The sequence below is a fragment of the Enoplosus armatus genome, chromosome 21 (assembly GCF_043641665.1).
Source record: "Enoplosus armatus isolate fEnoArm2 chromosome 21, fEnoArm2.hap1, whole genome shotgun sequence".
Taxonomy (NCBI): Eukaryota; Metazoa; Chordata; class Actinopteri; order Centrarchiformes; family Enoplosidae; genus Enoplosus; species Enoplosus armatus.
In genome coordinates this window covers 11,764,435-11,788,026 of record NC_092200.1, presented here as the reverse complement: position 1 = coordinate 11,788,026, position 23,592 = coordinate 11,764,435, and the positions used below count along the sequence as shown (strand labels likewise).

Genomic DNA, 23,592 nt, shown 5'->3' with positions numbered 1-23,592 from the left:
TCCCTGATATGAATCAAGCACGGAAAACATTGGATACAACATTTCCCATAATGCAACCTGGTAAGCGTCTTTTGTTAAACCCTCTTTACTTGTAAAAGCACACATCTTTCAAACTCCGCACTCGCAGTTTGTAACGCAGGTTTTCCAACTCAAGATTACTAAAGCAACGTCACTTGAGAAATTATCTCAGGCTTGACAAATCTTCCAGTGACTGGTCAACTGACTGTGACATGTAATATTAGTGCTGCTTTAACAATTGTTCTGCATTTGTGCTAAAAACATCATCACTGTAATAATGAGACCAAAAATGTGACCACAAAAAATGTAAAAACTGAAATTTTTTTAATTAAGTACATATTCTAATAAAACTATAAGTGATGATTGTCATAAATAAACATCTGCTACCTGCAGAGGCCGTAGTAGCGGACATTAGAGAACCAAAGAGTGTCGTAGTTCCCTCTGAAGCTCCGCCCTCCGAGCTCGGCTTCACAAGGCAGCTGCTAAAAGATGGCGGGGAAGAGAAGGTGGTCCCGCCTCCAGGGCGCAACGATGAATCTGAGAAACCTAGGAAGTCAGAGGAGGAAGGAGCGGAGGGCGTCTTGCTGGCACTGGTCAACAAGAGACCTGGAAGAAAGAAAGACAGGTGGAAAAAAGAGAGAAAGACAGAAGTGAAGATGACAAATGAGATGAAGAAGCAAGCAACACAGAGGAAACAGACAGGCATTTTATCTTCTCGGCCCGAGGCAGCCCTTCCTCGTCATGTAGTCCTCCCATGCAACAGACCAACTGCATTGAAAGCTCACAAATGGATGGATACTCAAGCACACACACACACACACCATGTTTCTGCTAGACACACACAAACAAACACACCTGACAAGAGCTTCAAGGTTCTGATAGTACAAAACACAGGAGCACAGTGTGAGCACTGTGCAGTGTGACTCCTTTCAGGCCCTGACCTCCCCACATGTTCTGAAAGTGTGTGTGTGTTTCTCTTATCCCAGACAGGGCCCCCGATTACAGGAGCCAGAGGCCAGTCAAGACGAAACACTGTTATCACGGCCACACACAACACTCTGGTGTCTGGCCAAAATCCAGAAAGTGACACAACACACACACAAAACACATGAATCACACCCTTGTTTGGGTTTTAGTAACACTGCTGGAAATGCAATTGTGCCACACTTGCAGTTTTGTGGTGGGTGGGCAGAGCAGTAACACCAGATGATTTGTTATTGCGTTTCCATTTTTTCTAACTGCACAGTTAATTCCCCGTTGTGGGTAAATTAACATAAAGGACCATTTACAGCCATCAATTCACCTTGGTGGAAAGGCCCAGTGGAAGCAGAGGCAGATGTGGAAGAGGTTGCCATGGTGACCACAGCGGAGGGGAGAGGTTTCCCTGAGGAGGTGAGAGACTTGCGGCCACCCCTCTGTCCCACCGCATGACTTCCGCCACTGTTCTTCTTGTTCTTCACCTCAGGCGCCACCTTCCCGGCATCTGCAGCCAAGCCATCTTTGGAGCTGCCGCCGGAGTGAGCGGACGACACTTCTTGAAAGTTGGCAGTGGTGAAACGGGCCGTGCCGTCGTCCAGTCGCTTCTGTGAGGGTGCCGGCAGAGAGGTAACACCTCCCACTGAGCTGCTGCTGTTGTAGGTCTGCAGGAGGAAGGTGAAAAGAGAGGGAGAACAATGAAAAATTAAGGTTGAACGGAAAGGGAGGACAAGAACCATGAGAAGCACCGGAACAGGGAAAGAAAATTATCAAATAAATGCCAGTCAAGAAAGGGAGGACCGAAAACGGAAGAGAGGTCAGCGGGGGGACAAGATGTGTGAGAAGAGCAACAATGGTTAATCAAGGTAAAGAAAAAAAAGTCAACCAGCCTCCCCTGCTGTAATATTTAACTAGCCCAGCCACAATTCACCAAGCGCCCTCACCTTGTCTGGGACCATGATGTTTGGAAGGACTAGGGAGGGCGACATGTCCATGGAGGTCTTCTTGTGTTTCGGTTTGTGCCTGTCCCGCTCCTTGTGTTTCTGAGCATGGAGAATAGGAAAAAAAGGAGGAACAGATTGATTAGCTTTTAAGACAGGATACAGAAAGAATAGAAATAAAGACAAAGAGAGAAAAACAGACCTCCTACAGCCCTTATTTTAAAACCCACTGCATTTTAGGTACATTGGGAAAATACTGAATATGGAGACATACTGGTGTGTTCTGTGGAAGATTAAAGCCAAAGAGATGACAAAAATAAAACAAACTAAAGTATGAGTTATTATGGTATAAGCACAGAAGAGGGAGAGTGTGTGTGTGTGTTTGGCCGACAGAAAGAGAGAGCATTGCATTTCAAAGGCTCAGTCGGAGATGAAAGCTTGGAGATCCACAAACACAAAGAGACTGACGGAAGAGAGATAAAAAAGGGGCAGGAGGCAACACAAATCCAGCACACTGTAGTTTAGAGCAGAGTGTGTCTAAGTGCCTCGCGCCGAAGCACACAAGGTCTCCTCGTTTCATCCAATCATATCCTGCTTCTTGGACGATCACAGCTCAATTTACACCCTTGTTATCACACGCGTGCCGCCACCCTCCTCTCGCACCTCTGAGGTGGCGACTGGGTGCCAGCGCATTTACACCTCACACGCACGCCCCGCACCCTGACGACTCCCTGCACATTCGATTGAGCAGACAGGTGCACGTACACTCACATACACACACACACACACACTTTTACATGGACACTTGCATGCGTGCAGTCACACAGACACACTTTGGGAGATATGCGGTGAAAATATGCAGCGATCCTGAGAGTTGACATGGGACTCAGTGTCTCCCCTGAGGGTCTCGTTGAGGAGTGACTGCATGTAAGCTGGTGACAGTTGAGCCAGACTTCCTCTACGAATGGCAGTTAACAGACTTCATCAGCCAAATCTGGAGATAGCAGCTCCACTGAAACCTCTCTGCATGCTGGCTTCCGCTAACACCAACGCTGTGGGGCTAGGAGACAAAGGTGGCAGAAGTCTGTTTGAGTGTGTATTCCTGGTTATACAGTGGCTTGCAAAAGTATTCAGCCCCCTTGAACTTTTCCACATTTTGTCACGTTACGACCACAAATCTAAATATATTTTATTGGAATTTTATGTGAAAGACCAACACAAAGTGGCACACAATTGTGAAGTAGAAAGAAAATTATATATGATTTAAAAAATAATTTACAAATAAAAAACTGAAAAGTACGGTGTGCAAAAGTATTCAGCCCCCTTTTCTCTGAGTGTAACCAATTGCCTTCAGAAGTTGCCTGATGATTGCTGAATGATCGAATGTTGACCTAATGACTAAATAGAGTCCACCTGTGTGTAATCTAATCTGAGTACAAATACAGCTGTTCTGTGACGGCCTCAGAGGTTTGTTAAGAGAATATTGGGGAGCAAACAGCATCATGATGTCCAAGGAACACACCAGACAGGTCAGGGATAAAGTTGTGGAGAAGTTTAAAGCAGGGTTAGGCTATAAAAAGATTTCCCAAGCTTTGAACATCTCACGGAGCGCTGTTCAATCCATCATCCGGAAATGGAAATTGTATGGCACAACTGCAAACCTACCAAGACACGGCCGTCCACCTAAACTTACAGGCCGAACAAGGAGAGCACTGATCAGAGATGCAGCCAAGAGGCCCATGGTGACTCTCGACGAACTGCAGAGATCCACAGCTCAGGTGGGGGAATCTGTCCACAGGACAACTATTAGTCGTGCGCTGCACAAATCTGGCCTTTATGGAAGAGTGGCAAGAAGAAAGCCATTGTTAAAAGAAAACCATAAGAAGTCCCGTTTGCAGTTTGCCAGAAGCCATATGGGAGACACAGCAAACATGTGGAAGAAGGTGCTCTCGTCAGATGAGACCAAAATTGAACTTTTTGGCCTAAATGCAAAACGCTATGTGTGGCGGAAAACTAACACTGCACATCACTCTAAACACACCATCCCCACTGTCAAACATGGTGGTGGCAGCATCATGCTCTGGGGGTGCTTCTCTTCAGCAGGGACAGGGAAGATGGTCAGAGTTGATGGGAAGATGGATGGAGCCAAATACAGGGCAATCTTGGAAGAAAACCTGTTGGAGTCTGCAAAAGACTTGAGACTGGGGCGGAGGTTCACCTTCCAGCAGGACAACGACCCTAAACATAAAGCCAGGGCTACAATGGAATGGTTTAAAACAAAACATATTCCTGTGTTAGAATGGCCCAGTCAAAGTCCAGACCTAAATCCAATCGAGAATCTGTGGCAAGATCTGAAAACTGCCGTTCACAAACGCTCTCCATCTAATCTGACTGAGCTTGAGCTATTTTGCAAGGAAGAATGGGCAAAAATTTCAGTCTCTCGATGTGCAAAGCTGGTAGAGACATACCCCAAAAGACTTGCAGCTGTAATTGCAGCAAAAGGCGGTTCCACAAAGTATTGACTCTGGGGGGCTGAATACTTTTGCACACCGTACTTTTCAGTTTTTTATTTGTAAATTTTTTTTTTAATCATGTATAATTTTCTTTCTACTTCACAATTGTGTGCCACTTTGTGTTGGTCTTTCACATAAAATTCCAATAAAATATATTTCTGTTTGTGGTCGTAACGTGACAAAATGTGGAAAAGTTCAAGGGGGCTGAATACTTTTGCAAGCCACTGTAACTTGGAACTAGGGCTGCAACTAACAATTATTTTCCCCTTTTGTAACTTTTTCCTAGTTGCCTCACAGTATCATATTCTGCATCAGTTTGTTCCAGCTTTCCTTTGAAGCTATATATTTACATTGAGATTCACATATTGAGTCCATGATTTTTACGGTGGCACCATTCCAACAAATGGAAATATTCTAGACGTTTTGTGCATCATTTTATACACATTTGGCCCAAAAAAGACATATTTCGTATCTTAAGAAACGTTGGGATCGCCAATAGAATTTAAAGTAGAGTTCTGAGAGTCTTAACAATGTTTAGGTGCACAGCATGAGTTTGTAATGCCTGGGAGACAGGCGGGTCATTATTGGTTAAGGGGTTTTTACCTCTGTGATTATTTTTTAAATTAATCAAATAAGAGTATAGTCAATATAGTAAAATGTCAGAAAACACTGAAAAATGTTTTTTCCCAGAGCCCAGGGGGAGGTCTTCAAATTGCTTGCTTTGACAGACCAACAGTCGACTTTTGGGGAGCACCCCTAATTTCCTGTTTGTCGACTTTAAACAATAGTGCCTACCTTGCAACAGAAAGCAGCTAACCAAAGGGAAACACAGGATAGAGTGAGCAACTTTACAAAGAGAAGGTTAACTTAAACAGCACCTACGGAAACAAAACGTAGAGATGATGAGACGAAAAGCAGAGCGAGAGAGAGACAGACAAGTAAATTCTTTGGGATTCCCTTGTTGCTTTTCATTAACATTCCAGGGGTAGGTGTTGATGGACAGAGCTGAGCTGAGAGGGTCGGATAACACACACACACACACACACACACACACACACACACACACACACACACACACACACACACACACACACACACAGAAGGACCCAAAGCACTGGGCGTGGGAAACATAACACACACACAATGTAACCCTGACACACCCTTATCAATCAGGTCAATTGATTATACAGGCAGAGACAAAGCCTTTCAGCGTGTCCTTTCCCCTCTTTCTCTGTTGCTGACCATTAGCAGCCTGATCATTTGACATGTCCGAGTGCTCTTTGAGACTGTGTGGGGTAAATATAAGTGGTGGCAGAGGATGAGGGCCACGTCTATTTATCAACAAACTCCCAAGCAATGAGCAAATCCATGAGGGCTGAAATCCTCTCTGTCTATGTCGAAGGCTGAACACTTTTCACGAGATTAACATACCTGTATTTTCACAGTCCCAAAAATATGTGCCTGGAAATTTCTTTAGTGTCTTGGTGCACATAGGCATTTTGATTTTTGTATTTGGTCACTAACAATGAAATTAGGGCTGTAACACTTACTTTCATTATCAATCAATCTGCCCTTTTGTCCCATTTTAACCATCGATTGATCATTTTGTCATGAAATGAAGGAACATAGTGAACAATGCCTATAAATAACTACCAGAGTGCAAGTTGACATCTTCAACCACCAGTCCGAAAGCCAAAAATATTCAACGTACAAATCAAATACAACAAAGACAAGCAGCAAATCCTCACATTTGAGAGGCTGGAATCAGGTAATATTTTTGCATTTTTGTTTGATAAATGATTAAAATTAATAAATGATCTAAACTATAGGTAAACAATTTTCTGCTAACTGGTGATTAAATTGTTTCATATACATAACACCAAACTGCCCATTGAACTGCACAATGTATTGTGGTACATTTCCTTGATGGACTGTGCATAGACAAGAAATTAAAATGCACTGAACAGCTTACGTAACAACTAAAAAGCCCCTTCCAATGATGCAAAGAAAAAGCATTGACTGTTAATTTGATAAATTTGACATTAAACATGTATTTTAAATGCTTCACAACTCAACGCAGTGGCCTCAGGAGGAAGATGAGAGGGTGCAGACACAGAGGGGAGGAGGGCTGAGGGGAGGCAAGGGAAGACGAGGGGGAAACGGAGGAACAGGAAGTAAGGGGGAAAATAATCCGCCCTGGCCTGGCAGGAATTCCCCTGTGCAGTTTCCTGCAGGATTTCTGACCAGCCATTGTGTGTGTATGTATGGAGATGTGTGTGTGTGTGTTTCCTGCAGGCATTTTGTAAGCGGCCAGTGTGGGGGATCTTTTAGCCCCTGCTGTAGTTTGACTGCAGGGTCTAACATGAGGTGGGTATACATCTGAGCCTCCAAACCACATAACAAATGCATGTGTGGACACACACACACACACACACACACACACACACACACACACACACACACACACACACACACACACACACACACACACACACACACACACCTGAGCCTATTGATCTCTGACCTGGTATGTGGATGGAGAGAGTGAGAGAGAGAGAAGGGGGTACTCTAACTGATGCAAATAAGGCAGTATTAACAAAAGCAGGGGCAGAGGGGCTTTAGATTCCAGTAATTACTTTATGAATGAACACAACGAAAAATATATTGTCTTCTGTCATGCTTTTCTATCAAAAACAATGAACTACAACTGAAAAAAGATGGAAAAGGGAACTCAACGCATCAAAGTCTTTTTGGCGCAGCATCATTAACAAAATCTCTACTGAGCTGTGTGCACAAACACAGGTCTAAAAATAGATGCAACATCTCATCAGAACATGAGCATTTCATTCAGTGAAAGTGGCGCAATTATTTGTTGCATCATTCAGGTGGCAAAAACAAGCTTGATGGTGGAGCTGACTTCCTGGTTTCAGAGTGGTGGAGCTGACCGCAGGCCCACGAGACACTTTCAAAATGCATCCATTCATTCTTCCTTCCTCAACCGGAAGACAGAAAGCTAACAAAATGCTATGGCGCATCTTCAGAAAAATAATCACCATTTTCATTATTTATTATGACTGTATTATTTTTACACTCATAATAAGAAAACATTAGTATAATTAAGCTGATCTGAAATATCTATATCATCTTTATGCAGCCCTGTCAAATTTCCATATGATATCTATGTCAGTTGTTGTACTGACGTGTCGTAAACCGATTTCACCCAGAACTTCATCTGTATAAAACGGGCGGCTAATATATGTATGTATTGCATTGAATCACAGTTGGTTTGTAATGTTGATACAGGCAATGTTTTTCTAATGCAGATTTAAAGAATCCCTTTCCTAAATGTAATTGGTTTTACGAACGCACTTAGTATGCACTGTTCTGCTGCATTATGTATAACAGCATGAATATCAGGGACAGATGGAAAGTATTTTCGATGACTGAGCAGAATTGTAAGCAAACAACTTGACTGAGAAGTTACTTAATACAATACTTTATTCTGGACCAAGTTTCCCTTGGCTAAAATATTTTCACACACGTGCACACACACACGTTCACACACACAAAACTAGCTGGCATGTCTGAGTATGTTAAGTAGTTGTGCTTGCTTGTTTTATCTAATGAGCGTCCTTTGTTTGCTGCAATGCAACAATCCTGTTGGCTTTAAGTGCTTGATAAAGCCGACTTCACACACCAAACCCAGCCTCAATATTTGGATCCTGTAAACTCTTCACAGTGACCACTACTCCAGAAGTAAGTGAAGATGGTTCTGTCAAAAACAGGGCACATTTTTGGAGAGTTTGAACAGAAAACTCTACGCTCTCTCTAAACAGCTCAACTGTAAAGGGACAGTCATGTGTTTGCTTTAGCACATTATATTGGGCTATACTGGGTTCAATATCTCTAACAACCTATTATATTTAAAGAGGAGTATAAACCATCAGAAATGTTCATGACCACGTTAACAAAGAATGGTTTAATTCAACTGCGAGCAAACAGGGCAAATTCAGTTGGGGCACTGTCTTCTGTTCTGATAAGGGCTCGGTACACATGACCAAAAAACAAAAACAGATGACTTGACACCTCATGCAAATTCTGATTTCTCTCATGATTACATGTCCTGTTAACAACTGTGACTGATTAAGTCACACTGATGTAGCATTCATTAGAGGCCTGATCACTGGTGGGTGTAGGCGGGCTCCAGTCATGCTAGGTCTTTAAAATATAATTTCAGCACTCGGACATCAAATTAAAGGAATTCTGTGATATTAAAAAGGCCTTGTTTAGTAACTGAAGGACACATTGATCAAATCAATTGACGTAACTGATGTTTAAGACCCAAGGTAGACATTTGTTGGGGTTTTGGTTAATTGTCAACATGTAATATCTTATGGTATGATAGCACAGAGAGCCCTAAAAAATATCTGCTGTGTATTTGTTGTGACCATGAGTCTTCAATAGTTAATCAAAACCACACACCTCTTTTTCTATTTGCCTTGTTAATTTAAACAAAGAGATGTCTTCTGAGACTTCTGATATAAAATGCACTCTTATAATAAATAATGTCCTGCCAACACATTCAAAGACTGTCTCCATAACTGCTTGTTATGGATCCATTATAAGAGCCACTGAAAATGATTAATGATCAATGGTTTTACTGCGTATTTTCTTGTCCCTCCACAGTGTGAGCATGTAACAGTGAGGGCGTATATTTTTGGTGGATTCACAGTCGTGGGTTGGAGGCATAGAGAGGGTAAGTTCTGAGGGCTGTCTTACCTTCTTGTCCTTGTCTGGGGGTCTATCCATACACTGAGTGGAAGAGTCACTTAAGCTTTGAGACCTAATACCACGGCCCCTGCTCCTTTGCTAAAAAGGTAAAGAGGAACTCCAGGTTACTGGATTAAGTCCAAAGAAAAGAGGCTAAAATTAGACAAAAAACGAACTCTTATGATATAACAAATAAACAAAACTCAAACTAAAAAAGGCTGACTGAACTCAAGGAAAACTAAAAATTCAAAGACAGTCAAAAAACAATACTGAGTTAAAAATGAATGGTGGCAGTAGATATTTAAACAAAAATACATAGAAAATACCATTCCCTTTTCAACTTTCAGTGACCAAATGTAACCATTAGGCAGTCATAAACAGCCCGAAGAAAATATCAGGATTGAGGGCAACCGTAAAACCCAACAATCAAAAGTTGTGTTTTATTGTTGTCTTAAAACTCCTTTGCCAAAACTAGGATCTAAAGAGGCATCATGGGACACTTTTGAGGGGTCTTGGTTATCGATCTCAGCCCGAGCCAGCTTGCTCTTGCTCATAGCACCTGTTGCCATGGCGATAACCAACCACATCCTCAAATTACAGCCAGCCATTACCTCCAGGCATAGATCAAGGCTTGTGTTTATCCAGTCTCTATTCAAAAAGTACATATCTATGACCACAGTCTGTGTTTCTTTTGGCATTTCATGTAAAACTGACTCTCCAAGGCAACCTGGTGCATCGTGGGATAAATCCTCCTCTTCTGGCCTCACATACAGCTCATTGTCTGAGTCACATGGCAATCTCTTTCCTTTTAAAAGACTAAATCTGGATTTCCACGCTGACATACTGTAAGTTATCACGTACTCAATAGTTCATAATTTACTGCTCCTACAGAAGAACACTAAAACCTCGTCTTAAATACTTCAACCTTAAATAACAAGCTTAAAAAAAACTGAAGACCTGTTGCTTTGGAAGAACAGCTAGTGACAGAAAGTTATGCAAAAAGGTTTGCAAATCACCGTCACAGAAGATGCCTGACACCAAATGCAGCTGTGTGCCAGCAGCACCCATTGTAGACTGCTAGATGATTGGAAAAGTAAAGCTGATGCAACCACAAGTGCATTTACACTCGAAAAATACAAAATAAGAAATGTCACTGTAGTCCAGACTAAACAATGATAATCTGAGTTTGAAATTAGATTTTGCTACTGACTGAGTCCAGTTAAATACCATATGTTGCTAACATGCCGTAATCATCCATCAAGTGGTATTTTATGAAACCCACTCAACATTGCTGTCCTCATCATTGATTCCCTCTCATACATCCCTGTCATCCATACAATCCCATTTTAATGACATTATGCCCTGGCATCCAAAGCCATTCATACACGATCAATATAACAGCATGAGTATTTCTATCATCTATTTGTTAACATTACAAAATGTGTGTGTGTGTGTGTGTGTGTGTGTGTGTGTGTGTGTGTGTGTGTGTGCGCGCACGTGGACACGATAACGCCTGTCCTGTGTTCCTGTCCTACCACTGTTCCAGAAATCATAACAATCAAGTCACACTCCTGCTTTTCATATTTGCGCCCCTCCCCCCCAACTGATGCAGAGTGTGTACATACATACATATGTATACTTTGTGATAGGTTGCTAACTATTGGCGAGGTGGAACAAAATCTGCAACACAACAGGACGTCCCTTCAGAGAATGTGTGTGCTAGGAACACACTTCCTCCGCATATCCAGTTGTTGAATTTGTGTGTTGACATGCCTTGACAATGGCCAGCTATCCACCTGTCAGGTTTGCATTATGCTGGTTGCATTGTCCGAGCAAGGCGAACAGGCTACAACAGATGAGGCAGGACTGCGATCATGGATAAGAAATCATTAATCCGTCATTTAGGAGTGAATGCCAATTGTATGTCAAACAAATGTACAGACTAAAGAGTTTTTCTGTCTTCTTTAGGTTAATCTTTATGCTCTTTAAATCATATTAATCACTCACACTTTGTATTTCTATACTGTCTAGAAAAAGCTTCTCTAACAGCACCAAACCTTTATTGAAACCATGTGTCCAATTTCTGTAGAGCAGCACAAAAGCTACTACTACACCTGATGACCAAATAAGAAAAGAAATAAATCACTGAAATGTTATTTTCCAAAGAATTTCAAATACATAAGTAATGATTAAGCCTGATTAGCCTTGTTTGACCTTAACAGTAAAAACCAGGCTCAGAGGACCCCACCCAGCACCTGCAAACCCAACCTGCTGTTCCCACTCTGGGCTTAGTAGCAATACACAAGGGAGTGGAGGGTACGGTGGGCCACTGTTAGAGAGATTAGAGGTATCAGGAAGGGAGGAGGAATAAGAGTAGATGGAAATGGGTAGATGGACAGGTGGAAGAGAGGCAAGCAGTGGGGGATGGATTCATTGGTCCAGTGAAAGAGGAAGCATATGGGGGAGAAAGATAGATGGAGGGAAAAGGGGCAGAGGCCAACAGAGACCGGAAGCTGACTGAAGGAGGGAGAGGGCTGAGCAGGAAAGAGACACAGAAAACAGAGCAAAGATTGGGAAAAAGATGGTGAGGTGGAAAGAGTAGAGTAGTATTGAGGAGGACAGTGATGAGAAAAACTAAGGGAGGTAGAGAAAGAAGAAAAAAAGAAGTGATGGTAGATCATCTCTCTGTGGCAGCAGACAGGTGCAAAGTCATTCACAAGATGAAAGGTAATTCTCACTGTGTTACAGGTAAACCAATGTGTGTGTGTTATGTCTACATAGTCATCCGTGCTTGTAGTTAGTGGAACAAAAAAACCACATAAATCCTGATCCAAGTTGTTAATAGACACGCAACCTTCAAGACTCTCCCATGCATATACATACAGTCATATGCAACAAACACTGTGGCTGCTGCAAGCCCTCAATACACACACACACCAGTCTTTCAGACTCAGAGGTGCTTTCACTCTTAAAGTCAATGCTCAGTTCTGGGGGAAAGACTGTGTATGCATGAGTCTAATATAAGCTCCTAAGCAAGACTAGTTATGTACCATGGACAAATGCAGAATTGTGAATTTATAACCCTTATTTACAAAAACACAAGCTTTCTCCTCAGTTAACAGGTACAGTCAATGATTAATCATCTTAAACTTAATATAAAATCAAAAGACAAAAAAAATAATTTGTCCATACAAAAGCAGAAATAGGTTAAGGCTACAAATACATTTTTCAGTTAAGAGGAATGACATACTGTCTAGAGATGTGTAAAGTTGTGGTTTAGAGCATCAAAAGACATGTTGTCTGAAATATGACACTTACCAATTTGCTGTGGTGGTATTTGCAATATCCACAGTACTTGACATTGTCTGCGTCCGATCCTTGTTCCTCACATAACAACCCCGCAAACTGGGCACTGTGGCAGAGAGCAGTGTAAAGGACTGAACTTTTCCACATTGTAGCACAATAGTATCATAGCACCAACAAGTGCTGAACATTAAACAGTATGATTTATACACAAGGAAACAGAAAAAAAGAAAAATCCAGGTTTGACCACTTTAAACCAGGCTGTGTTGTCTCATGTTGGTCGTATTAACATTACATAACAAACATGTTATTATCATATATATATTCCATTTTACGCTCTTAACCACTGGAATGCATGAAAATCTTAATATCCACAGAATCTCAAAGGCTTTCCTATTACAATACTCAACAGTATATCAAATCTTTACTTGGGTTTGAGCGAAGAACTGAAGAAACAATCTCCTTCTTTGTCTTCATGAGGTTAATGTGATGTGAATGGGTCTCACCATGTGACATGAAAGGCCTGCCTGCAGCCATGTTTGTTGCAGGTCATACAGGCTCCAGAGGCTGCTTTACTCTCTCTGCCCTGGTCTTCACAGATATAGCATGTCTACAAACACAAATACACACAGTTAAGAGAACCATATTAATTCAAAAAGAGACTAGGTTTCTTATAATTATATTGTACATGGGATTTTGTGACATGCCTAAATGTGTAGATAAATGTTGTTACCTTGTTGTAGCGGTCATGTGGCACAGACTGGAGTACTATGGGCTCCATAGTTGAGACGTTGGCGAATTCCACTTCAGGTATGTAAAGGGCACAAACCACATGGGCCCAGCCTGTTAAGACACACAGAAAAAAGCCATCAGCCTCTGCACATATGTGACAGCTAACGGTAGTGTCAAAGAACCACCGGCTAAGGTTTTGAATAGTAATAAAAGTGAGCAGAATTGATGTTTGTTGCACTCAATTGATTTGTTGGTTGCAAGTTTGTGTGGCAAAACTCTGTGTTGGAAATTTCAGGCAGGAGGGACATGGTAACCTGCCTGGAGTAACATGAAGAATACAACACTGCTCCACACATCGTCTACAAAAAGTTATCAGCCGGGTAAAAAAAAAACAAAAAAAAACACCCTCTTCCCGCCCATTCATTAGAGTTGTAACTCATACCACAGCTTACTTACACACTACTCTGTGTGTGTGTTTGGTCAGGTTTATTTGAGTTGGTGGGCACGCTGCCTTTTGAACTGTGGTGCGGAACAAACAGCCAAACCAAGGCAGCCGATGATGGTCCCCTTCTCAACCATCATGTTGCACTACATGATATCTCATCTCCTCTGACTCTATCTGCACAGTGTAGTGAAACTCCATAAGGGCCTGTACAGTTTTGACGAGTGCTCATGTTCAGGTGTTTACTTCTGAGCTCTTTGTGGCTATTAGTGGAAATAAAACAAAGCTTTAATGCTAAATGAAGTGCAGCACAACTCAAAAACAGTCGTTTGAATGTGTTCCTTGTCAGTCCATGAAACTTTGGATAGTTGTCAATGTGAACCTAAAAAGGACCAGAGCAAAAGGCAATAATGGATATACTTCTTGGGCCCAAACCAAGAGGGATAAACAACCTACATGTGGTGTGGACCCATCATTAATATGCAGTTTTAGTTACATTCACATATTAAACATTAAAAATGTAGTTCGACTTTGAAATGCTGAAGTGTAAATGTTGGTAGTGGTACTGGTAGTTAATCTATCCAGTTAGCCGTTTACACACACAGCTGCCTGTCAGTGAAGGAGCCAAACTGGGGGGGGGGTGGGCTGTAGAATGACAGTGGGGCCTGGTGGAGTGGCCGCAGAATTGACGACAAGCTGAGGAGGAGCAGAAGGAGGTCAGCAGGAGGTCAAAGAGAGGTGGGAGTCTCCTGCCACACTGGAGGTGTCTGTTTTTCCACATAGCGGAAACAAAAACAGGCTTAAACTTACAGTTGAACCCCTGACCTGCCTTTGACCTGGTGAGTGGGACAGGGGGAGGAGGGCAGAGGGCGGGACGGAGGGGAGGCAGCGGGTGTAAAATGGGGGCATGTTGTTGTTTTGAAGTCCCTCCAAGAATCTGGAAGAGGCCTATAAAACAGGACTATAAAAACGGCACAGCCTTCCTCTTCAAACTAAGCATTCACACTTTTACCCCCCAAAAACCCAATAAAGCATCTCTTTACAAACATCCCATACTTCAAAAAGTTATCAAAGTCCAATGTGTTGGGGCAATGAGCTTAAATGTTGTTGATAACAAATCTAAAGTGTGTTATGATTTCAAATAAACAACAAACAAGGCTAAAGGCTGTCAGTTCTTGATAATGACTTTATGAGCTTCTGTGGTAAACCACAGTAAAACCATGACACCAACAGCAGGTAAAAAAGCAGGACTAACTTAAATTTATGTTGTACTTTCTGTAGCAGGTAATTCTGTAGCTTAGTTCTGATCTGTAGGAAGTGAACCTGTTGCGGAGTTTCTAGTGTACTTGTTTCCATCAAAACCCCTTAAAAATATTGATGTAACAGATCAACATTGTTATCATCTTTAAACTTCAGCTATGATGAGAGCACCAATATTTTTGGGTATCTATAACTAAAGAAGACAAAACAAAGAGGACAGAAGAAGCAGCTGTAAACTTACTTTCTGTCTCTCTCTACATCTTTCCTTTCTTCTCTGTCTTCTTTATGTTAAGATGCTGGATCAAATACCCAGTTCAGACTAATACCTTTGCTCTGCTTCATTACTGTCCCACCTGAAATAACAGCCACTACCACACGGATCAACAAGTGAAGAGGAACTGACAAGAGCAGAGAAATGGACGGTAGGGGAAAGTGATGGTGAGAGAAAAATGTGAGGAAAAAAGAGAGGGAGAGAGGGGTCATGGGAAGGGTAAAATAAAAGAGAAAGTAGTAAAACGGTGTGTGTTAGTGTTGTCCTGATGCCTCCCTGCAGGCCTGGACACAATCCCACAGCTGTGCCTCTCTCTCTGACTGACTCAAACACACACACACACACACACACACACACACACACACACACACACACACACACACACACACAGAATATTTACAGTCTCCACCAAGCTGACCTCCCAATGAACCCAGAGAGGAGACTCCTCACAGGCCATGCACTATACCCATCCTGGCCCGCCCCCTCATAAACACACACACACACACACACACACACACACACACACACACACACACTCATAAAACATGGACTGGCAAGGACGGTAGAGAGCGGCAGCACACACAACAAACAGCAACATAACTCTCTCAGCACGCTCACACCCCTTAAACTTGCCGGTGACATGCAATTAATACAAAATACACAAGAGGCTCACCACAGATGTGTGTGTGTGTGTGTGTGTGTGTGTGTGTGTGTGTGTGTGTGTGTGTGTGGATGCAGCTAAGAGGGATTCTACCTCCGTTGTCTGTCCTCTTGAGGGCTCCATCTTTGTGGGGACACAGCTCACATCTCTGAGGGTAAAGAAGAAACACCAGGTCAGAAACAACCGGTCAACCTCATCTACTTAGAGTGAGGTAAACACAGAAGTGTGACAAATACGTCCATAGGTGAGATAAACCAGCAAGCAGCCCTGACTTGGGCACGAGGCCGGAAACTCCCCGGAAAAACACCCTCACTATCTGCCACCTAAGGTTGTTTCTTTCTGCAAGTGGGTGTGTGTATCAGCAAGTACAAGTCCTCAGGCAATCATTTCTGCTGCTCTGAGCTTGACAATTCAACTCTTCCTCAACTCCCAAATAAGCTGGTCTTGCTCATCTTCAGGTCTCAGCCACAAAGAGCACAGTGTGTGTCATTTGTAACAGAACAGAAATACGTTACAGACAATAGAAACAATACAGACAAGATTAACTTTCACTTTCTTCTTCATCTCATAAAACCGTTCAAACGTGTAAATACCTTTCCCCAATAAATCTTTAAAAGACTAAACGAATCATAGGAGATCCACTCAACAGGTCAATTTGATTCAGACCACCCAGTTCAATTAAGGCGATAGATGCAAATTTGAGATTGAAAAATAAGGATCATTGGTCATTATTTATTTCTCTTCCATTAAAATAATGCTTTGAAGGAGGCTGATTACATGTGTTTTTCATTTTCATGAAGACAATCACTGATTTTACCAATTATAAATGCCTTTTAACTTTGCCAGCTCCTTTTTAACGAGTATATTTTTATCATCTTTAAAAGAACATCTCACTCATATTTTGTATTTGTCAGTTGCACAGCCTGGAATGCTGGACAAACGTTTGTACACAGATTCCTTCACGGAAACTGAAGTTTGGCTGTTAAACACTTTACGCATCAGCTCCGATGTTAAGATTTTGTACATTTGGCCACTGCTTGACAGAATAGCAACATTCAAAGCATTTATATGTACTTAAGTGACCTTGTTAATGTCGGATTTCTGCCCTTAACTCATTTATTAAACGCCTTGTAAATGAGAAACCTGATTTCTCAGGTTAAGAAGTTAGAGGAAAACCTAGTTATCGCGCTGAATTTCTGCTAGAGAAACTTTGCCCTGTGCACACACATGAATACAGCAAGTAGGCAGATCATTCCTAGCACCTGTATCAACAACTACGCAAGTAAATCTTGCCCTGACAAAATCTCGACAGGTCCTTAGGAGTTTGCCGAGGTCATATTAAGTTGAAACTCAGCAAGTCGTTCCAGTTTCGCAAAAAGAACACGTAAATATGGAAACTCTTTGGCCCAGTTCACAGGTCCTGCAGCAATTGTTGGAAATGCAGTGTTTTCCAGGGCTGCGTTCCTGCCTGGGCAGCAACATTTTCATGTGCGGTTATGATGCAGACTAGATCACATAATGTTTACATGCCATTTGGTACGCTTGATAAACCGGCCACACTCAAACAGCATTTATGATCATCTTTTACAGAGCTTTTCAATCAGGATTAAAATGAATTTGATAATTGGTAATATAATTTCTCTGGTTACAATGCCTTTGATACTTCAGCTTCTGCCAAGCATTATAGAGAAATTAAGATCAGACAACACAAACAACACAAGCAAGTGTTCAAGTCTCACTAGTGAGTTAAATAATGATACTATTATTCAGTGATAAATAGTGTCATTTAGTGCAACTCCTTCTTAGGTTCCTTGGTTTAAAGGAAAACCAAAGGAAGGCTCTATAAAGTTAATTCTGCATTCTGTAACTGACAGTTTACAAAACATCTGAACTGTGACACTGTGGTGAACCACATATATCCAGTAAGTCATACAGTAAGGCTGGGCAATACATTTACTGTTTACTGTACTGTATTATTTAATACATGTAAGCTCATAGTAAGATTTTATTTTTCTAAATCTTTTTATGTCGCAACATGATATGTTTTGTTCCGTTATCATGCAGCCCTGCCGTGTAGGCTGCAAACAAATATTGGGAACTAAGTTTGCTTTGTGTTTCCTCACATAACAACTCACTTTCAAAACCAACTCAAAGGCATTTTCTCATCAGCACAATACTATTACAAACAGTGTTTGCTACATGCATTGTGTTATTTAAACCCTTTGAACGGACACATGACAAAACCTGGCACTATTTTCTTGGCACATCTATAAATGATAGCACTGTTCAAGAGCATGAGGTCCACCATCTTTGCCAGTCAGACAGACAGTCCTGTTATTCCAGGAGTTCACACATAAATGATGAATGGATAGATGGATTGTGAGACTCACCACACGGGCTGCTCTCTCCTGAGATTCACACTTTCTGCAGAACCAAGGACCAGTGGGCACCTGCACGATGCCATAGCAGGCTGAAGAGAGACAGAGGGGGGCATTAAAGTAAGTCATCACAACCACTACAAAAGACCACATTTTATACCACAGAATACATTTACACAGTGATAAAAAAAAACACATCAAACTTGATGACTCTTGATAACATCTTTACAAATATCACACTATCTTCACTTCCAACTATTTTTCTACATGTGCCAGAAGACAAACTTGTGACTAAACTGGTCTGAACGCAGAACTGAACTGTGTTTTGATTTGACAAACTGCTGACCGCAATGCTGTTGTTTTACATCACTCTACTGACAGCTGACATAATTTGCCAGCGCAACAAAATATTTAAACCCCTGGGACAATGGCAGAATCACTGGTAATGCATTGTTAATGTCAACACACGTAGGGGTCAGTGATGATTGTTTGCTTTATGTTAACGTTGCCAAGCTTGTTGCACCACACATGATGGGACTGCAATCAATTCAACACAATCTTTACTTGACCTCCTTCACACATTTCTATGAAACAGGTAAAAGAAAAGTTGTCAGAGATTATATGAGCTATTACACTCTCAATGGCAGGTAGAAGTTACATTTTTATTTTACTCTGGGCTGCGTGGATGCTGCAAGGACAGTGCCACAAGGCCGGAGAGGACTCGGTTGCTATTGATGTCTCTTAACTTTCATATATTCTACAAAGTTCTGTCAATTCTTAATATTTTGATACCGCATTAGCAAATAATATGATTTACAAGATGGACTGCAACTTTAAAACACACTTTCACCTTGAGTTATAACCCGATTTCACTGATGCTTATACGACTCAGACTTGAAGTTGCAGTACAGGCGGTGCTACCCTAAATGCTTCAGCAGTAACCTAAATAGCCTACCTCTACACATTTTCAGATTATCCCCAATCTGACCAGAGCCCATAATCCAATGGAATAAACAACTATAATCCAGATTTCTCAGAACAAAACACCCAAAGGTTACCGAGTTCAAATGAAGAAACTGACGACCAGACATTCAGATAAAACATCAAGTACCAGTGGGTTAGGACTAGGACTGCCCCCTAATAGTCGACCAAACTGTCGATGAGAAGAATCTTAGTCGATCAAGTTTTCATTGGTCAGTTAGTCGCAGAAAAAACACAACCACCTCAAACTCCATTCGGGAGCTGTGCATTGTAATGTAGCACAGTGTTCACAGTTACTTATAACATTCTTTCTCTGCCCAGGAACTCAAACCATTTTCTGACTCCCCGAAAAATCTATATTTGAATAATGAAATTAATATCATAAAGTGCGACAACTAGCCAACTAATGGCTTGAACAAACAACTACTAGTCAACAAGGAATATCTTTGCTCTGGACAGCCCTAGTTAGGATATTCTGCACATGCGATTCATTTATAAGAATTATGGCTGGCTGATCCAATCACTTAAAAGCTTGCATTATTTGTGGCCGTGCTAACTGATGCCACATACAGTATATTCTAGCTTTGTTGTTATTCAAAGCTTTTCTCTAAGATTCAGAGGAGCACTCAAACACACAGGAGACATGTTTTATTCATCATAAAAATGTTAAAGATTGTGCTTGTTACTGTAAGGTAATTGCATCCTGTGTAGGACACAATCATACTCACTAGGTATAGGTCGATGAACCCAAGCTATTCCCCAGTTTAATACAATATATAATAACCCTGTATGTACATTCACATAGGAAAAATGACAAAACTAAGTATGCTTCCAAATGCCATGATTAAAACTAAAAACGTTGTTGATGGATACTTTTGTCCCACACTACAACATGTAATGGAAATGGAAAAAATAAAACAGTGACAGAAAATAAAAAATACTTTACTCCCTATTTACAATAATTTCACATTTGAAATTGAGGATATTTGAGACATCAGTCTTGGCTGATTGCCTTGCATTGTTTTTGTGCTTTGCAGTACAATATTACAACCTCTTACGCTTCATACAGTATCTTCCAAAATGTTCTCTTAACATTAGTATTAGTATATAGCCTACAGTATTATTATGTAGTGTAAAATTTGAACACTCTCTCAGTCTCAGTTAAGCATTCCTGGTCTCAATTAGGTGTACAAGATTTGACATTTTCTTTTAATACAAGTTATTAACAGGCTTAACAGGCTTGCTACTGTAGTGCATTTTATCTGGCAAACACTTAATTTAGACAGACGCTGTCATAACAGTGGCAGATCTGGACATGGTAATGCATGAAATGACAGGGCACTGTTGATTGTCTGAATCAAAATCCTGTGGCTTTTAAGCCATGTTGCATGTGTGTCCTTCCAACCATAATCAAGTATGTGTCTCAGCAAGGCATTATGCATATATGAATTATACAATGTGATGCATGTCTAATTATTAAACCAAAGAAATGTTATAATTTTGATGTAAGCGAAACATTCCATACTCCATTGCAGCAAATATATTTAACATTTGACTAGATGTGCTGAGTGCTGCCATGTATGTTACAGTTTGGCTGTTAGTTTATTTACAGACATGGTCCTGTCAGGCCTACTTCGCAGTCAAAACACTCTTAACAAATTGTTACAAACAGACCCGTGTTACAAGTGCAAATACACTGAAATGCATCTGCATGAGCTCAGAGTTGCTGACATTTCAAATAGTTTTCAGTGTCCCTCTGTGCGAGTTTGCCAAATGGACACATGGCCAGCTGTTAAATTTGTAAACACTGGACGTCATCATCTGAGTCATGTCGGGTGAGCACTGGCTTGGCAGCACAACATCACTGTCACTACACTAGAAGCTAGCATGTAGCCCTTAGAAATCCCCGTTTTGCTGCTTGAACTGTTCCCAATATTGGACTCACAACATAAATAACAGCATCCCCTCCACAGCAAAGGCAGTTTGGACTACTTTTTCGAAGTCAGTGAGCCGAATCACATATTTTGAAGTCCTCGATGAAAGCTTTCCGCGCAAGTTTACACCTTTTGACAAGATGAGAGCATCCCTCCTTCTCAATATCCCACATGACAGCTTCTGACAGGGATGAAAAAAAAAATAGCACGACTTGCAGCCAGAAACGTATTCATAAAGCAGCTGCCAACTATCGTCCATAGCGGTTAGTTAGCTGCCAACGCAGTGGACTGCCCTGTTGCATGAGTTGAGCCTGACCTCAGCCTGGCCTTGGTGGGAGCAAGCGAGGAAGTGGCTCCATACGGGGCGCTCCATAACCTTGCAACAAGACAACGCTAACTAGCCTGTAAGCTAACGGCTAACTCCTAGCCGAGCTAACAGCACAGCTTACCTTGATGCACAGCGACGTTGCAGCCGTGTCCGTCGCAGTACACCAGCGGGTTTTCCGCCCAGCCTCTCTCGTCAGAGCAAACACAGCAACCACCGATCATCTCCTTCATATTATTCGTCGAGAACTCGTAGTCCGCCGCCAGACAACGCTCGCCGGAGACCATCTACGAAGAAAGCGGACATGCGGAAGAATACGATGTACAGATAAACAGAAACCTTCGCCGAAGACGCCTCTCTTTCCCCTGCAATGCCGCTTTAGGACCCACTAGGTCGAAATGTCATGTATTAAACGTGTTTACGTCCCTTTTCGACACCGTATTTTTTCACCAAAACATCCACTTCACGGCGCGACGGTGAGGAGAAGAGGGGGGACTTCGTAGAGAACAGGAAATGCGTAATGACGCAAGGCGCGTGTCTGTGCGTGACATCTGACAGGAAGTAAAAGACGGATATGATTGGATCGCCGACGGTAACGTTCCATTTTGGTTCCACATGGCCGAGAAGGTTTGAAAAGTTTGTAGCGAAGAGACTTCAGTTTACTCGGCTCACTGTCGACACTGTAGCAACATGGAGGTAGGCAATGATGTGGTGCATTACTGACAGAGATCTACCACGTTCAGCAAACGTTAAAAGCACGGTGTTTAGAAAACTGTTGTGAGTGTTGTTTATGTGTTTGTTTACAGCAGGCATTCTTGATCTGCTGAGTGGACTAAGATGAGTTTGTGATGCATAGAGCAGAACTACATTAAAAAGACACAGGTTCGGGATTCCAGATTAAAGATCAGAGGTTTTACTTTCAGTATGAGGATCATGTTTGATTATTTTACATAATAGCTAAATTTAGAACTGAAATGATCAGTGAAATCAAGTTTGATAACTGATTTATCAAATAAGTAATTTTTAAGCAAAATACAAATCTATCTCAGGTTTGAACTTCTCAAATGTGAAGATTTGCAGCTTTTGCTCTGTTTTATATCATGTAGTATTTGTTTATTCTGTTGGGGTTTTGGACTGATGTTGGACAAAACAAAACATTTTAATAAACATTTTATTTTTTGATGTTTTATAAAAATAAAATTAAGGTGAGCATGTTGAACCCTCTCTGCATTGGACTGATTTTATAGACTAAACAATTAACTGATTAATCAAGAAACTAATTGGTAGAACAATCAATAATAAAAATAATGCAAGCCTGGATAAATTGTGTGTGTTCACACCTACACAAAACCTTTTTTGGTTTAGATGGTTTTGGTTCCAGCAGATTACACATTTACACATTTCAATTGTTGCAGTAAATTCTGGACAGTTGTTGATTTTCCCTTTTCACTGGGATTTTTCTACATTTAAGATTTGTTTTATATTTTCCCGTGAGAAGCCATTTTATCACTGTCATCACTTTACTACTACTTTACAGGCAGACCTTGCATATTTGTAATTATGCTATTCGATCAATAATTAATTTTCAATCTGTAATTCAGAATGTTTTCCAGCTGTAATTTATTTTTGTACACATCCCCACACGCATCTTTAAAAGTCAGGCTTGAATAGTTAGATGATATAAAACCTGACATTTATAACATCCATCATTATGGTCCATTACACTTTTCACAGTTATTTAACTAACACAGTTAGTTTATTAGGTTTTGAGGATATTTTCTTAAACAAAATGATAGCCCATATGTGTAATTCATTTGAAACATGGTTTATAAGTATACCTACACCTCTGGACTACCAGCTGCTTGGGTTGGAGCATATTGTTTTCAATTAACTAAAATATATTTTTCTTTTTATGCCATTTTAATATGATTACGAATGGTAGAAGAATGGAAAAAGTAAAGGCCTAGGAGTGTAGAGCCAGTAGACTTGAGACAGCAATTTGAAAAGCTTTTCATTGTAAGGATGAATACCTTTTATCTCGAAAATATTAAATGGGCTTTGAGGATCCTGCAGGCTGTATATCAGACC

The 23,592-nt window shown here is 41.2% G+C and overlaps 1 protein-coding gene across 1 annotated transcript in view; it reads right to left on the bottom strand.

Annotated features, from left to right (window-relative positions):
• The window catches only part of mllt10 (MLLT10 histone lysine methyltransferase DOT1L cofactor), a 41,129-nt gene extending 19,195 nt beyond the window's left edge, over window positions 1-21,934 (bottom strand). The window contains exons 1-10 of the mRNA XM_070927969.1: window positions 21,629-21,934; window positions 18,277-18,356; window positions 15,980-16,034; window positions 13,254-13,363; window positions 13,027-13,130; window positions 12,536-12,629; window positions 9,227-9,316; window positions 1,938-2,036; window positions 1,322-1,658; window positions 406-624 (exon numbers count right to left, since the gene is read on the bottom strand). Of these exons, the coding sequence (XP_070784070.1) occupies window positions 406-624; window positions 1,322-1,658; window positions 1,938-2,036; window positions 9,227-9,316; window positions 12,536-12,629; window positions 13,027-13,130; window positions 13,254-13,363; window positions 15,980-16,034; window positions 18,277-18,356; window positions 21,629-21,791 (1,351 nt within the window). The 5' untranslated portion in view covers window positions 21,792-21,934. The remainder of the gene's footprint in view (window positions 1-405; window positions 625-1,321; window positions 1,659-1,937; window positions 2,037-9,226; window positions 9,317-12,535; window positions 12,630-13,026; window positions 13,131-13,253; window positions 13,364-15,979; window positions 16,035-18,276; window positions 18,357-21,628) is intronic.
• Window positions 21,935-23,592: the final 1,658 nt, after the last annotated feature.